This window comes from Arvicanthis niloticus, chromosome 2 (genome assembly GCF_011762505.2).
Source record: "Arvicanthis niloticus isolate mArvNil1 chromosome 2, mArvNil1.pat.X, whole genome shotgun sequence".
NCBI lineage: Eukaryota > Metazoa > Chordata > Mammalia > Rodentia > Muridae > Arvicanthis > Arvicanthis niloticus.
The window spans coordinates 15,521,930-15,536,096 of NC_047659.1; the positions used below are offsets into that span (position 1 = coordinate 15,521,930).

The following is a 14,167-nucleotide window of genomic DNA, read 5'->3' on the forward strand; positions in this document are numbered from 1 at the left end:
GGTCTTAAATCCCACGCCCACAGTGACACGCCTACTCCAACAAGGCCACACCTCCAAATAGTACCACTCCCTGGACCAGCATATATAATCCTCTTGCCATGTTCCATCTAGGCGGCTCTTACCACCCAACCCTCATGGTCACATTTAAGGACTCACCTACGCCATGGCAGCTTTTCCTCTCTCCACCTTCTATCTCTCCTCCTGTCCCCCCTCAGGTTCTCCTTAGACACCAAACCCAGGAACTGAAACCCCACCTACTTCTCTTATGCTTAGCTATAGGCTGTCATAATCTTTATTGAACCAATAGTTTAATTTAAAGAGCAAGGTTTTAGCATTACTTTGTACATTGTAAGTGAGGATTCTCTGATCCCTGAGGCAATCAGGGCCAGTATTTAACATTACAATATATAGCAACAGACCAACCCACAACAAATGTGCAATTAAGAAGTCTGTGGGCTGGAGAGATGGCTCAGTGGTTAAGAGCACTGACTGCTCTTCCAAAGGTCCTGAGTTCAATTCCCAGCAACCACATGATGGTTCACAACCATCTGTAATGGAATCTGATGCCCTCTTCTGGTGAATCTGAAGAGAGCAATAGTGTACTCATATGTATAAAATAAATAAATCTTAAATAAATAAATAAATAAATAAATAAGTCTATATATTTTGTTTAGTAATATGCTATCTAAATTAGATTGTTCAAATTAGCTAATATACACTTCTGAATTTTAAAAAGCTTTAATATCTGAGTGCATATAATATTCTGTGTGTATTAAGTTTTTTGTTTGTATATATCTACATAAAGCCCTTAGTCAATTTACAGTAGCCCTGTGAGATAGATACTGTATCATTTTTTTTTACAGAAACTGTATAACTAGACTAAACATTTAAGGAGTAGTATAACCAGTGTACATAGTATAACTGATGTGTAGTAAGGTTTTTTTTTTTTTTTATTGTTTATTTTGGTTCTGGATGATCAAACTCTGTACCTCTCACATTATATGCAAGTAATGTTCCACTAAGCTATAACCCCAACCCTAGGTCTGGTAGGGTTTTTCCTAAGTTCAAATCTCAAGCTTTAATGTCACAGATTAAGAATGGCATTCGGGAGGTCATAGGTTTGAGGCAAGCCTGAGTTATATAACAGGACCTATCTCCATTCCTCCTACATCTCTCCAAATACAATTTAAATAGTATTACCTTCTCACTGGGTCCCCATGTCTTTTTTCTTTATATAGTATTACCTTCTCACTTGTTTAATACACATTTAAACATCTATATTATTCTAGGAGCTAAAGATAACAGCTATTAATGAAATACAAAAAGAAGCTTGAGTTTTCAATTTACATGATATTTAAAAGCAAAAGAATAAAATGTATTAAATAGTGGAGAGGTATCTTGTAATTGAATAAAATAGAATCTGAAATAAAACATTAGTTTGTAGTGTCTTAAGACAAAGGCTATAAGTCTCTAGAGTATTGCCAGAAGTATATATCACTTTCTGTGATGTCTCCTCATAGTGGATGCTGGGAAGGACTCTTACCTCCTATCAGTGGAGACTGGAGAGAAGGAGTCTTACTTCCTGTGTAGTGCTCAGTAAACCACATTCCTACTGAATGACAGTTTAGACAGTTTTCCTAGGCCTTCTGCTATTGTTGCACTATTAGCTTCAATTTAAAATAGAGTGTAGACTAATTCAGCATAAAAACTAACTTAAAATACAAGCTCTAAAAGAGACTTCTCGGCATTGAGACATTAGACATAAACAGGCATGGTTGTCTTATAGAGCTCTGCTTTAGGACCTATAGATAACAGTACAGTTTTTGTCTTGATTTCGGTTAGTTATAATACTTTGACCAAGTTACACCACCTTGCCCATGATTAGTTTTGTTAGCTGTAAAATAGCAGTGTGAAGATTAAAATCAGGGTACATTCATCATAGCATACTGCTGTAACAAAAATCTTGGCTGCACATGAGCAAGTGAAGCAATGCCTTTGACTCCAGTAAAAGTGAGCAAGTCAACTGAGGAACTCCTGACAGTAGAGGAAACAGACTAAACTGGAGCTGATCATGTACAGAAGCTAAACAGGCATGGTTGTCTTATAGAGCTCTGCTTTAGGACCTATAGATAACAGTACAGTTTTTGTCTTGATTTCGGTTAGTTATAATACTTTGACCAAGTTACACCACCTTGCCCATGATTAGTTTTGTTAGCTGTAAAATAGCAGTGTGAAGATTAAAATCAGGGTACATTCATCATAGCATACTGCTGTAACAAAAATCTTGGCTGCACATGAGCAAGTGAAGCAATGCCTTTGACTCCAGTAAAAGTGAGCAAGTCAACTGAGGAACTCCTGACAGTAGAGGAAACAGACTAAACTGGAGCTGATCATGTACAGAAGCCAGGAAACCACTGAAGGGACTGAAGACTGTATTCCCAGCACACCTCTAAGTTAATGCTTATCCAACATGTCTCTTAGTTTGGTACCCTAAATCTACATCTATTAGACTATGTAAGTTTGTATCTCTGCTAAAGTTTTGATTTATTTTCCTAACATTACCTTTACCAGATGTTTAATTTGTATCCACTCAGTGGATGAATGAAAACATTTTTCTTTTGGCTTTTCAGAAGACTATTTAAAAATACTTGTCAACTTCTGTATAGTCCTGGCTGTCCTGGAACTTGCACTATAGTCCAGGCTGGCCTCGAACTTAGAGATCTGCTTGCCTCTGCCTCCTGAGTGCTGGGTAATTTTCAGTCTTGTACTATTCTTTGAGGTTTTGTGGTTTTTCTTTTTTAATTTTTAAAAATTTTGATTTATATTTTGGCATATTTTGTCTGCTTGTATTATGTATGTGCACCACATATGTGCCTGGTACCCACAGAGGCCAGAAGACATGGGGTCCCCTGGAACAGAGTTATAGATGTTTATGAACTACCATGTGCATGTTAGGAAGAAAGCCTGAGTCCTCTGCAGGAACTGAAAGTGCTCTTAACTGCTGAACTATGTTCTTAGCCCTCATTTGGTCATTTTGTAACAGGGACTTACTATATGCACAAGTCTAGCCTCAGACATACAACAGTCCTCCTGACTTATCATCCTGTTAAGATTATGAGTGAGCATCACTCTACCCTTCCTCACTATAAATTTATATTTGGTCTTGTAAATATATTTTATTTGTTTATTTTCTTGAAACAGGCTCTACCAGTGCAGCTCTGGCTGGCCTAGAACTCATAGCTATGTAGACTAGGCAGTCCTGGGACACAACTCCAGAGTGTCTAGTCCTTTTTTCTTTTCTTTTCCTTTTCTTTCTTCTTTTGTTTTTGTTTTTGTTTTGTGTTTCAGAATAAGGTTTCTATGTGTAGCCTTGGCTGTCCTAGAATTCACTATGCAGACCAGGCTGACCTTGAAGTCACAGAGATACACCTGCCTCTGCCTTCTGAGTGCTAGGATTAAAGACCAACATTGTTTGGTTCTGACTCTTTAATCTTTAAGCAGGAGAAGAATAACTTAAAGACAACAGAATGTCCAGAATAGAGGTTATCCTTATCTGTGCCATTAGCTGGTTAAATGATTTTCCTTGGGGTTGCTATTTCCTTATGTTCAATATTATTTATGTTTTTGTTTGTTTTTCTGTTTAATACTTAGGAATGGTGCAATTCTAGATGATAGATAGGTCTTCTAGTTAAGCCTTAGAAGAGAAAATAGTATTTGGCATATAATGTGCTTAGTATATATTCAAGTAAAAATTCAAAGCACAGGTTGGAGCAATGGCTTAGTGGTTAAGGGCACTTATTGCTCTTGGAGGGGACCAGTGTCAGAACAAGGGGATCTTGTTCAGTTCTCAGTGTCCACATGGTAGCTTACAACTATCATCATTAACTTCAGTTCCAGGGGATCTGAAGCCCTCTCTTGGTCTGTACACTGTGTACATACACAAATAAAATGATAATCTTAAAAAAATTTCAAAGTGTAAGCCGACATTTAAGTTGGAAAGGTTAGCTTTATTGATGTGGTGAACACAGAGCTATAGCTATTTCTTTTTATAATATTTATATTCATTTGAGTCCTAAGAAATTATCAGTTTTGGTGGTTTTTTTTTTTTTTTTTTTTTTTGGTTTTTTTGAGACAGGATTTCTCTGTGTAGTCCTGGCTGTCCTGGAACTCACTCTGTAGACCAGGCTGGCCTCTAACTCAGAAATCCGCCTGCCTCTGCCTCTGCCTCCCAAGTGTTGGGATTAAAGGCGTGCGCCACCACCGCCCAGCAAAATTATCAGTTTTTAATGGAGGTTATTTCCTAGTTGTAGAGTTTCTGCTTTCTCTGTCTTGAATTTATCTCTCCTGTGTATTAATGTGAAATAAAGTTTGCTATACCATCCTAGTATTTTAAATTTCAGTATTGATAATGCTAGGGAAATGTAGTTATTACACTTTCACAATAACCAAGTGTTTTAACTTCAATACAAATTAAAGGTCAGAGTACTGTTGAGTTCATCTTTGCTTCTGGAAGCCAAGACCTGAGTTACAGTATGTGCCAAAGGCAGCCCTATGAGTAGTTGGGGTTATTGTGAAGGGAGTGTTTTAATTATTTGAAGTCTGAAATATCTTGACCTACATAGCACAGAATACCCTTATCAGAATAAATGAAAAGCTTTTTTTTTTTTTTTTTAAAGAATAGAGCATAACTAAATATGTGGCAGACATTTTATATGAATCTTTATGGTTTTTGTTTTTCAGGCATTTAAAAAACGTTTAACCATTCATGAGTTGAGCCTCATTCTTGAGTTATGGATGACAAGGCCTCTGTTGGAAAAATCAGTGTCTCTTCAGACTCAGTGTCTACTCTTAATAGTGAAGATTTTGTCTTGGTTTCCAGGCAAGGAGATGAGACACCATCTACAAATAATGGGAGTGATGATGAGAAGACAGGACTTAAGGTAAAGTTTGACAGCCTATGTGTGCCTTGCTAAATCCTGTGTACAACTTGGAGCTAATAAATAAAAGAGTAAGCTGAGGAAAACACAGGATTGATAGATACACTTTTCAATGGTATTAAATTTTGTGTATATTTATTACTCTTTAAGGATTTTTATTTTGATTAGCTTCTTAAATTTTTTAAAGCTCCTGCCAAAACTCTTATGGTATATACTTTTTAAACTTCAGAATTGTTCCCTTGTTCTCAGTACTCAGGAGGCAGAAACAGGCAAATCTCTTGTTCGATGACAGCCTGGTCTACGAAATGAGTTCCATGGCAGCCAAGGCCGTTATACAGAGAAACCCTGTTTAAAAAAAAAAAAACAAAACAGTGAGAGAGGGCAGGGGAGGAAGCAGGAGAACTGGTTGGGGGGGGGGGGAAGACAGGAATGGGGGTTGGGAGTGAGGATGACATTTATGGTGAGTTCTGAATGAAATGAAGAAAACTGTGTAGAAGACTGGGAGACTTTCCAAAGGCAGTAGCAGATACATACACTAAGAGGGCGGAGGCTCTTCATGATCTGAGGGCTGGCAAGCCTCTTGCATGCTTGATTCTATTGGAACTTAGTAGCAAACTTGATCTTTGTTCTAAATGTAACGAGAATTTTTGGAAGTTTTGAATGGGAACATGATCTAATTTACATTTTATAAAGCTAACTTGCTGAGAGCAACTTCCATCATAACAGCGTGACCTATTCCCAAGAAGCACTGGTGACAATTATTAAAACAAAAATTAAAAAAAGAGTGTTAAAGTTTTTGGAGATCTTTGAAAAGAAATGCAGCAAATGAAAAGCCTTAATCATGAAACTCTGGTAAGAATCTCTTACTTTAAGCATCCCCATCTTGTTCTTCCTCTCTTACCTGAGATAAAAATTATATCTGCTCCACAGTCTAGCATAATCAAGAAGATGGCCAGGGAGGAATGGAGGAATGTTATTAAAACATACTGTATGAAAAAAATTAATAAGATAAAAAGAAAGAAAATGGGGTTCAAGAGGGCCATGTCCCCACTCCTAGTTCCAGAGCAGTGACTCACAGTTTTGCCGTAGGCAACTGGAACGCCATAAAACAGCTCTCAGTGTCTTCATTGTCAACAAATGTAAACAATAAGAAGTCCTGAAGTGGGCTCATCAGGATCCTGAGTCAGTACAACATCTTGTCTACAGTGTCTAGTTTCTAACCAAAAAGAAAAGAAAAGAAAAAAGAAAAAGCAAGGGACACATAATTATCCATACACTGAGAAGAAACAAAGCAGACAACAGAAACTTCTAGTCAGTGACCTTTGAATTTAACTTTTAGTGTTTCCAGGACAGCCAGAGCTACACAGACAAAACAAAACAAAAGCAGATGATATGTTTCAAAGTAGTCTTTTTCTGCTATGACCAACAAATTATACAATATCTGTTGAGAACCCACTGCCCCACACTTTGGGGCTACTATGTTGCTGTCCATACTGCCCCACGAATTGGGGCTAAGTGCTCTGGTCAAGAGAGAGAGTGGGGATGGAGGGGCAAGAGATTCGAAGAATGGAGACAAGACAGGGTGTGTAGTCACGTCTGGTTACTCCTTTATTTCTCCTATTCTCTATTACAAGAAAATCCTGGGTATTTATAAGCACAAGCAGGAGAACACAGGTAAAGAGTGCACCATGCAGCTGGGGTCACTAAACAGCAAAACAAGCTATGTGGGATAAACAAGATGTTTGTCAGAGTGTGCTCAGCTGTTGTAGGCTGTTGAAAAACAAGTCTCTATCAGGGTATATGGTTCCAGATGGCTGCAAAGATGATCTAGCCGCTTTCTGCTAAAAATCAGCTCCCAACAAATCTCATGGTTACAGAACAGATGTATACATAACAGTGACATCAAATACTACAGATAGTATCAGTAAGGAGGGCTGGAAAGATGGATTAGCAGTGAAGAGCACTGGCTACTCTTCCAGAGGACCCAGGTTAGATTCCCAGCACCCACGTGGTAGGTCACAGCTGTCTGTAGCTTTAATTCCAGGGACTCTGCTGACCTCTTTTAGCCTCCATGAGTATAGACAGGCATTCAGGCAAAACCAGCCATAAGAAGATGAAGAGCTAGCTGAAAATTCCATTGAAAATAAAAGTGTATAATAAGCATAAATGTTTGGTGATTTTAGTCTTCAGAATGTCCTCTAGTGTAGCTTGTTCTTTTATCTTTTTTCAAAATCAATTATTAATTTTTTGTACTTATTTTTGTATTGTAACCAGTAACAATACTTGGTTTTGTTACCTGTTTTTTTTTTTTTTAACATTGAGCAGCCTTACTTGCATTTCTTCACTTCCTTTTACGAACAACTAATAATAAACTATTATAGCCCATGATAAAACTTAATAATAAAAAAAAAAAGAAACAAAAAAACAGAAAAATAAATAAAGTAAGTCATTATTGGAATACATTGCTTTTATTTCTCAGGATTGACTGCCCTACATTGTCAGATTTACTCATGTGTCTCAGCACTTTGGAGGCCAGTTTGTATCAAATAAGTCTTCTCCAGAAATGAAGGAGACCTATTTATAGGAGTAGTCATAAAATATATGTAAAATTTTACTGTAGTTGACATTTCTTTTAATTTTTAGAAGGATGAACATTTCCTTAAGAAAAGCTATTAAACAATGTTAATGTTAGTATGTTACCTATATCTGAACATTATTTTTAGATTCATTGTGTACTTTTTATGAAAACAGCAATTACAGCCTTTATTTGTTGCATATAATCCATTTAAAAAAATTCAGAAGATATCCTTCTAAAAGAAATGGTGATACTTTGCTTTAGAACATGGACCCACTTAAATTAGTGCTGACCTCTCATTTTGCTGATGCATGTATTTGTGCTTAGATTGTAGGGAATGGAAGTGAGCAGCAGCTTCAGAAAGAGCTAGCAGATGTGCTGATGGATCCTCCCATGGACGACCAGCCAGGGGAAAGGTCACAACTGGATGGGGAAGGAGATGGGCCTCTTTCTGATCAACTCTCAGCTTCGTCCACCATTAATCCTGTGCCTCTGGTAGGGCTTCAGAAGCCAGAGATGAGCCTACCAGTGAAACCTGGACAAGGAGGTTAGGATTACTACATTACATGTATAATTTAAGATTATTGTTTTTAATACTTGTGTGTCTTCTGTCCAGTACTAGATTCAAGAACAGAATAAAAACCATCATAAGTTTTCTAAAGCTCCATATTTCTAAATTTAAGATGTAGTCAGATACATATAACATTTTGATTTTTCCTTTAATTGTATTTTTGTTACAACAAAGAAAACAGAAGTAGTTATAGCATACTGAGAAGGAAGTCAGTCCTTTCTTCAGGTGGCTTTAAGAGTCTTCCAGGACATTTATGATGACTTTAAATCCAACCATTAGTATAAAACGTTGTTTCAGAAAATCAGAAACAACTAAAGTTTTCTAGGAAAGAAGAATTTTGATTATAGTGTTAGAAAATAGATGTTTGCTCCAGGTATAGCCTCTCAGAAGGCAAGTTGGAAACGGGAGGGTGTAGAACGGAAAGGCCGGAACAATTAGGAAAGCCCATCGTCAAGAACAATGTATTAACTTGGAAGCAGAGTGTTGAAGGAGGTAATGCAGAAGCTACCTGTGTACTGGAAACATTGTAGCTGCAATCAGAAGACATCAGCGTTTTCAGAATACTTGGATACTACACGTGTATTTGGTTTAAATGTAAATTATAAAGTCAAAAACAAGTGAGGAGATGGAATTAGGAGTCAGATCTGACTCTCAGGTCACATTTTGGGTTTGGAATTAACATCAATTTATAAAAAAAATCTTGGTATTAGAGTTCTAGTGTAAGTTACCTGGCTCCCATGGACATGTTTTTGCCCCCTGGAATAGTATATACTGTCTTAATTAGTACTTGATTTTTTAACCTGATAAGTCGTGTAGACGTTTACTTGCTGTTTATATCAACACTATTATTTTTTTGTTTTTTTCAGATTCTGAAGTGTCAAGTCCTTTCACACCAGTAGCTGATGAGGATAGTGTGGTTTTCAATAAACTAACTTACTTAGGCTGTGCCTCAGTAAATGCTCCCCGAAGTGAAGTGGAAGCCTTGAGGATGATGTCCATCTTGAGAAGTCAGTGTCAGATTTCTCTAGATGTAACCCTCTCAGTGCCGAATGTATCTGAAGGAACTGTGAGGTAAGACAGGCAGGCCCCTGTTAAGAGCTGTTAGACAAGGAAGCACTGGTACATATACTATACCATACTCCTATCTTCTTGAATTGCAACCCTCATGAAAAATGCTTAATTGTTCATGCTCCATATTCCAGTCCTCAATGGAATATTAGAAACTTCAATGACTTGAAGATAGTTGAACCATAATAATCATGAAAGATGTCCCTTTCTTTTTTAAAATGAGAAATGAAATCGGAGACCAGAGAAATTCTAGAAATGGGTATTACTTATACTAATTCAAACTAATAAAGATAACCAAGTCAAATGATTGCCACCATCCAGTTAAATACATAATTGCTAAATAATTACAGAAAATGTGGTTTAGAAAAGTAACAAAATAACATGAGTTTTAAAAAAAAAAAAAAAAAAAAAGCCAAGCCGGGCAGTGGTGGCGCACGCCTTTAATCCCAGCACTTGGGAGGCAGAGGCAGGCGGATTTCTGAGTTCAAGGCCAGCCTGTCTACAGAGTGAGTTCCAGGACAGCCAGGGCTACACAGAGAAACCCTGTCTCAAAAAAACCACTCCCCCCCCCCCCCAAAAAAAAGCCCTCTTAATTTTACTTTCCTGTTGACAAGCACAGTCAAAATCTTGACTCATCAATACTCTTTATACAGGCTGAGGAAATAGCTGTGTTATCACAGGGATATATAAATTCATACCATTGTGGCTCTTGATTAAATCGCAGTGCTGGAGAAGCAGGGACAGATGGATCCCTAGGGCTCACTGACCAGCCAGCCTAGCCTCCTTGGCAAGTTCCAAGTCAGTGAGTCTCTGTGGGTAAATGTGTCTTATACTCTCTCACTTGCTCACACTTATGCTTGTGTGAGCACACAGACACAGTTATAGCTGTCTCCTGAGCCACAGCATTGAAGTTGTCTCACAAACACAAAACAACTCTGTGTATAACTATTGCTGTTGCTGTAATAAAGCCCTACAGAATGATTAAAAAGAGGAAGTATTCATTTTGACAATTAGTTTCAGAGGTTTCAGTCTAAGGTCAACTGCTCAATGTCTTTAGGTGAGGCAATATATCATAACAAAACGCCTTGGTAGAGGAAGGTTTCTTACCTTATAGGAGCCATTAAGTACAGAGAAACAAAAAAGTGCCTGAGAAAAGATGGGCGTTTCCCAGTGACCTATTTTCCTCTAGCTTTGACCAACTGTCCAAAGGGTTTACCACCTCCTAAAGTAATAGCAACTGCTTTCAGTGCATGAATCTGGGAAAACAGTACATACTAAAGTCATACAGTGTATACTTATGTGTGTCTGTGTATATGTTTATAAATATACATATACATGGATATGTAATTGTGTCAGTCAACATTTTTTCTGGCAGTGGACTTCTACATGATGTATATTATAGTCCATTTAGTTTTATAATGAGAAAAGTACCAATAATAGTATCAGCTATCATATAGGTATTTGAGTACTTTATAAGTGAGTAATTCACTGGATATTTCTTTAGGGTAGAGTCCTAATACACTTACTGGGTCAAAAGCCTCTCTATTATTGCTGCTTTTATTGTGTGTAGAAATAATTGATCCAGTTTATACTTTAATCAGTGATTTCTGTGCTTTTCAGTACCCTTAGAAACATGTTGGGTTTTCATAATAGCAACATAGCGCTACATGTAGAAAGTAGGAAGTTACATAGTTAATCTGAACATTTAATTTGTCTCAATTTCAGAATCTCAAATTCTAGTTTTAATTCTAATTACTTTTAATGTGATTGCTTTTAATTCTAATTACTTTTAATTACTTTTTAAGTGAATGCTTATTCTAAAAACTAAAATTATACTTTGTTCTAATATATTTTCCTTCTTTAAGAAAATGAGCAAACATCTGTCTTGCCCTGCATTCTTACAGCTTTTGTGAAAGCATCTTTAACCTGAGTTAGTGCTCCTTGGGGTTCCTCCATTTTGAACAGGGCTGCCAGGAACTTTCCCCTCTGATAGCTTTGCCATGCAGTATGCCATTTACAAAGTGTCTTCTTGACCTTTCATAATTCTGTCTTTAGTGGTCTGAACAGAGTCTAGAATATTGTGGCTATCACATGAATAGATTATTTAATGATGTCCTTTGGGATTTTATGTGTTGTTTTTGAAGGTCAATTTTTGTGCTTTGTTGTGCACTGTTATGTTTTTACTTTTACAAATAGCACATTCTTTTAACAGTATAATCATATGCAAAGGTCTTAGTCTATTTTGGAAGTCTTAATTTATGTACTGATCTTGTCTTTATTTAGTAGTAGGCTATAAGAATTATATTTGCTGCCGGGCAGTGGCAGCTTATGCCTTTAATCCAAGCACTTGGAAAGCAGAAGCCAGCCTGGTCTACAGTCTGAGTTCCAGGATAGCCAGGACTGCATAGAGAAACCCCGTCTCAAAAAAAGAGAAAAAAACAAAACCCCAAAACAAACAAAATAATCAGATTTGCTGATGGCTGATATTAATACCTTTCTACATGTCTCTCCCAAACACATAACTGTCTAGATTTAGTATCATGGAATTATGTGATGAGTAACCTTAACATCCACGTGTGACTTATGGATCAGAATTCAACATCAACATGACTAGTACACTAAAAGTGACTTACATAATCATATTCTGAACAGATACCCTAGTATAAATATAACAATAATATATGATATCTATATAATATAATAAATAATAATAAAAATAAATTAAGTCCTAATATAAATATAGGTTGCTCACAATTAACCTCTTTTGTTTTTGTCTGGATAGACTTTTAGATCCTCAAACGAACACTGAAATAGCAAACTACCCTATCTACAAAATTCTCTTCTGTGTCAGAGGGCACGATGGGACTCCTGAGAGTGACTGTTTTGCATTCACTGAAAGTCACTACAACGCAGAGCTCTTCAGGATACATGTCTTTCGCTGTGAAATACAAGAAGCTGTAAGTTTTTGTTTTGTTTTGTTTTGTTTTGAGACAGGATTCCCTGAGTATCTCTGGATATCCTGGTACTGATTTCATAGACCAGGCAGGCTTCAAAAGAGAGAAATACAAATGAGATTTCACCACTTTCTCTCTTGCTACAAGTGCCACAGGACAGGGAGATGGCTCAGTGAGTAAAATGCTTGCTGCATAAACATGAGAACCTGAATACTATCCCCAGTACCCACACTAAAAAGCTAGTAGTGGTAGTCCATGTCAATAACCCCAGCATAGGTGGATCCTGGAGCCTGCTGGCCAGCCATTATAGTCTCAACAGAGTGTTTCAGGTTCAGTAAGAGACTCTGCCTCAAAACAGTAGAAAATAGGTAAAGACACCCAATTGCAACTTCTGACCTCCATGTATGCTGAACACACCTGTGTACATTCACATGCACCAGAGAACACACTCATGCACTTGCACATTCAGTGCTGCAGGAGGTGTGATCTGTTGGTTGGAATAGATTCACAACCTTATCCAAACAGTGACAAGTTTGCAACTTTTTATGAGTGGGTCCTAAACTTATTAGAGCCATGCCTGGTTATTAAACATGTATTTATATAAATTCTAGCATTTAAGAAGTGTTTTTTGTTAGGGTTCTAATATTAACTATTTCTGTTTTTTTTTTTTTTAAATCCCTCTTTGATGATTTTATTTTAGAAACCTAACAAATTAGGTAATTAACTGAAAAAAAAAATCTGCAGGGGAAAGACAAGTGATTACCTTCTTCCAAGTAAATAAACATTTAACCTTAATAAAGTACTTTCTGTTCATTTTTATATGATTCCATGTGTGTGTACATAATTCAGGGAGTGGGGGTGTGAAACAACTTGTCGTTGGTCCTCTCCTTCCATGCTATGGAGTTTCAGGGATCCAGCTCCATCACCAGACTTGCTCAGAAAGTGCCTTCACCTGCTACACCATCTCATTGACCCCCAAAAGGACTCTGCATAAAGTACAGACCTCCTCAGTGGCAGCCTGTATGAGTTTCTACCACTGCCCAGATCAAGAGACAGAGCAAGCCCAGCATTCGAGAATAATCCCTTCCTTGACCGACCCCCCCACACAGACACACAAAACAACTGCTGTTCTGAGTTGTATCCCTAAAAGTTGATTTTGCTTGTTTCATGTAAAGCAAGTCTAGCAGCAAATGCTTTTGCAAGTCACTGGTTGGAGAGTTTTCTGTCTTATGATAACAGCCACTTTCCTGACATGTCTGCTTATAGGTAAGCCGGATACTTTACAGTTTTGCCACCGCCTTCCGCCGCTCTGCCAAGCAGACCCCACTCTCAGCCACAACTGCACCACAGACTCCTGACAGCGACATCTTTACCTTCTCTGTGTCTTTAGAAATAAAAGAAGATGATGGTAAAGGTTATTTTAGGTAGAGCATCTTGAATTACTTACTTTGCTGAATTTTAGTACACTATATTTGTGGTACAGAAAAAACTAGATCAGACTAGATACATCTGATACTTAAAATGATTACTTCTACAGGGAGTAAGTTGATGGCAGTAATAAAGGGAGAAAAGAAAGATTTATAATCTTTTTACTTTAATTTTTTTGGTTTTTAGAGACGGAGTTTTTCTTGTAGCCCAGTCTGGCCTCAAACTCACAGAGATCTACCTGCCTCTTCCTCCTATATGCTGGGATTAAGGGCATGTACCACCACTGCCTGGCTACAGTGTTAATGTTTAAAGCATTAAAAAAGTTCATCTTATGAGTATCTTTTACTATATTAAGTCAGAATGGTTGACTGACAGCTGATAAAAATTATGGCCCAAGATGGCCAACATTAAGTAGACTACAACTATCGCTGTATTTGTATCTTAGTTAGGGTTACTATTGCTGTGGTGATCAAAGCAACTTGGGGAAGAAAGGGTTTTTCAGCTTACCCTTCCATATCACAATTTATCACTGGAGGAAGTCGGGACAGGAACTCAAACAGGGCAGGCACCTGGAGGCAGGAGCTGATACAGATGCCATGGAGGAGTGCTGCTTACTAGCTTGCTCCTCATGCTT

At 37.5% G+C, this 14,167-nt stretch overlaps 1 protein-coding gene across 3 annotated transcripts in view; it reads left to right on the forward strand.

Moving 5' to 3' along the window:
• The window catches only part of Rabgap1 (RAB GTPase activating protein 1), a 123,508-nt gene that overhangs the window by 18,824 nt on the left and 90,517 nt on the right, over positions 1-14,167 (forward strand). For all 3 annotated transcript variants that reach the window (XM_076928657.1, XM_034494778.2, XM_034494779.2), the window contains 5 exons: positions 4,741-4,940; positions 7,840-8,059; positions 8,950-9,154; positions 11,934-12,108; positions 13,372-13,529. In XM_076928657.1, the coding sequence (XP_076784772.1) occupies positions 4,791-4,940; positions 7,840-8,059; positions 8,950-9,154; positions 11,934-12,108; positions 13,372-13,529 (908 nt within the window). In that variant the 5' untranslated portion in view covers positions 4,741-4,790. The remainder of the gene's footprint in view (positions 1-4,740; positions 4,941-7,839; positions 8,060-8,949; positions 9,155-11,933; positions 12,109-13,371; positions 13,530-14,167) is intronic.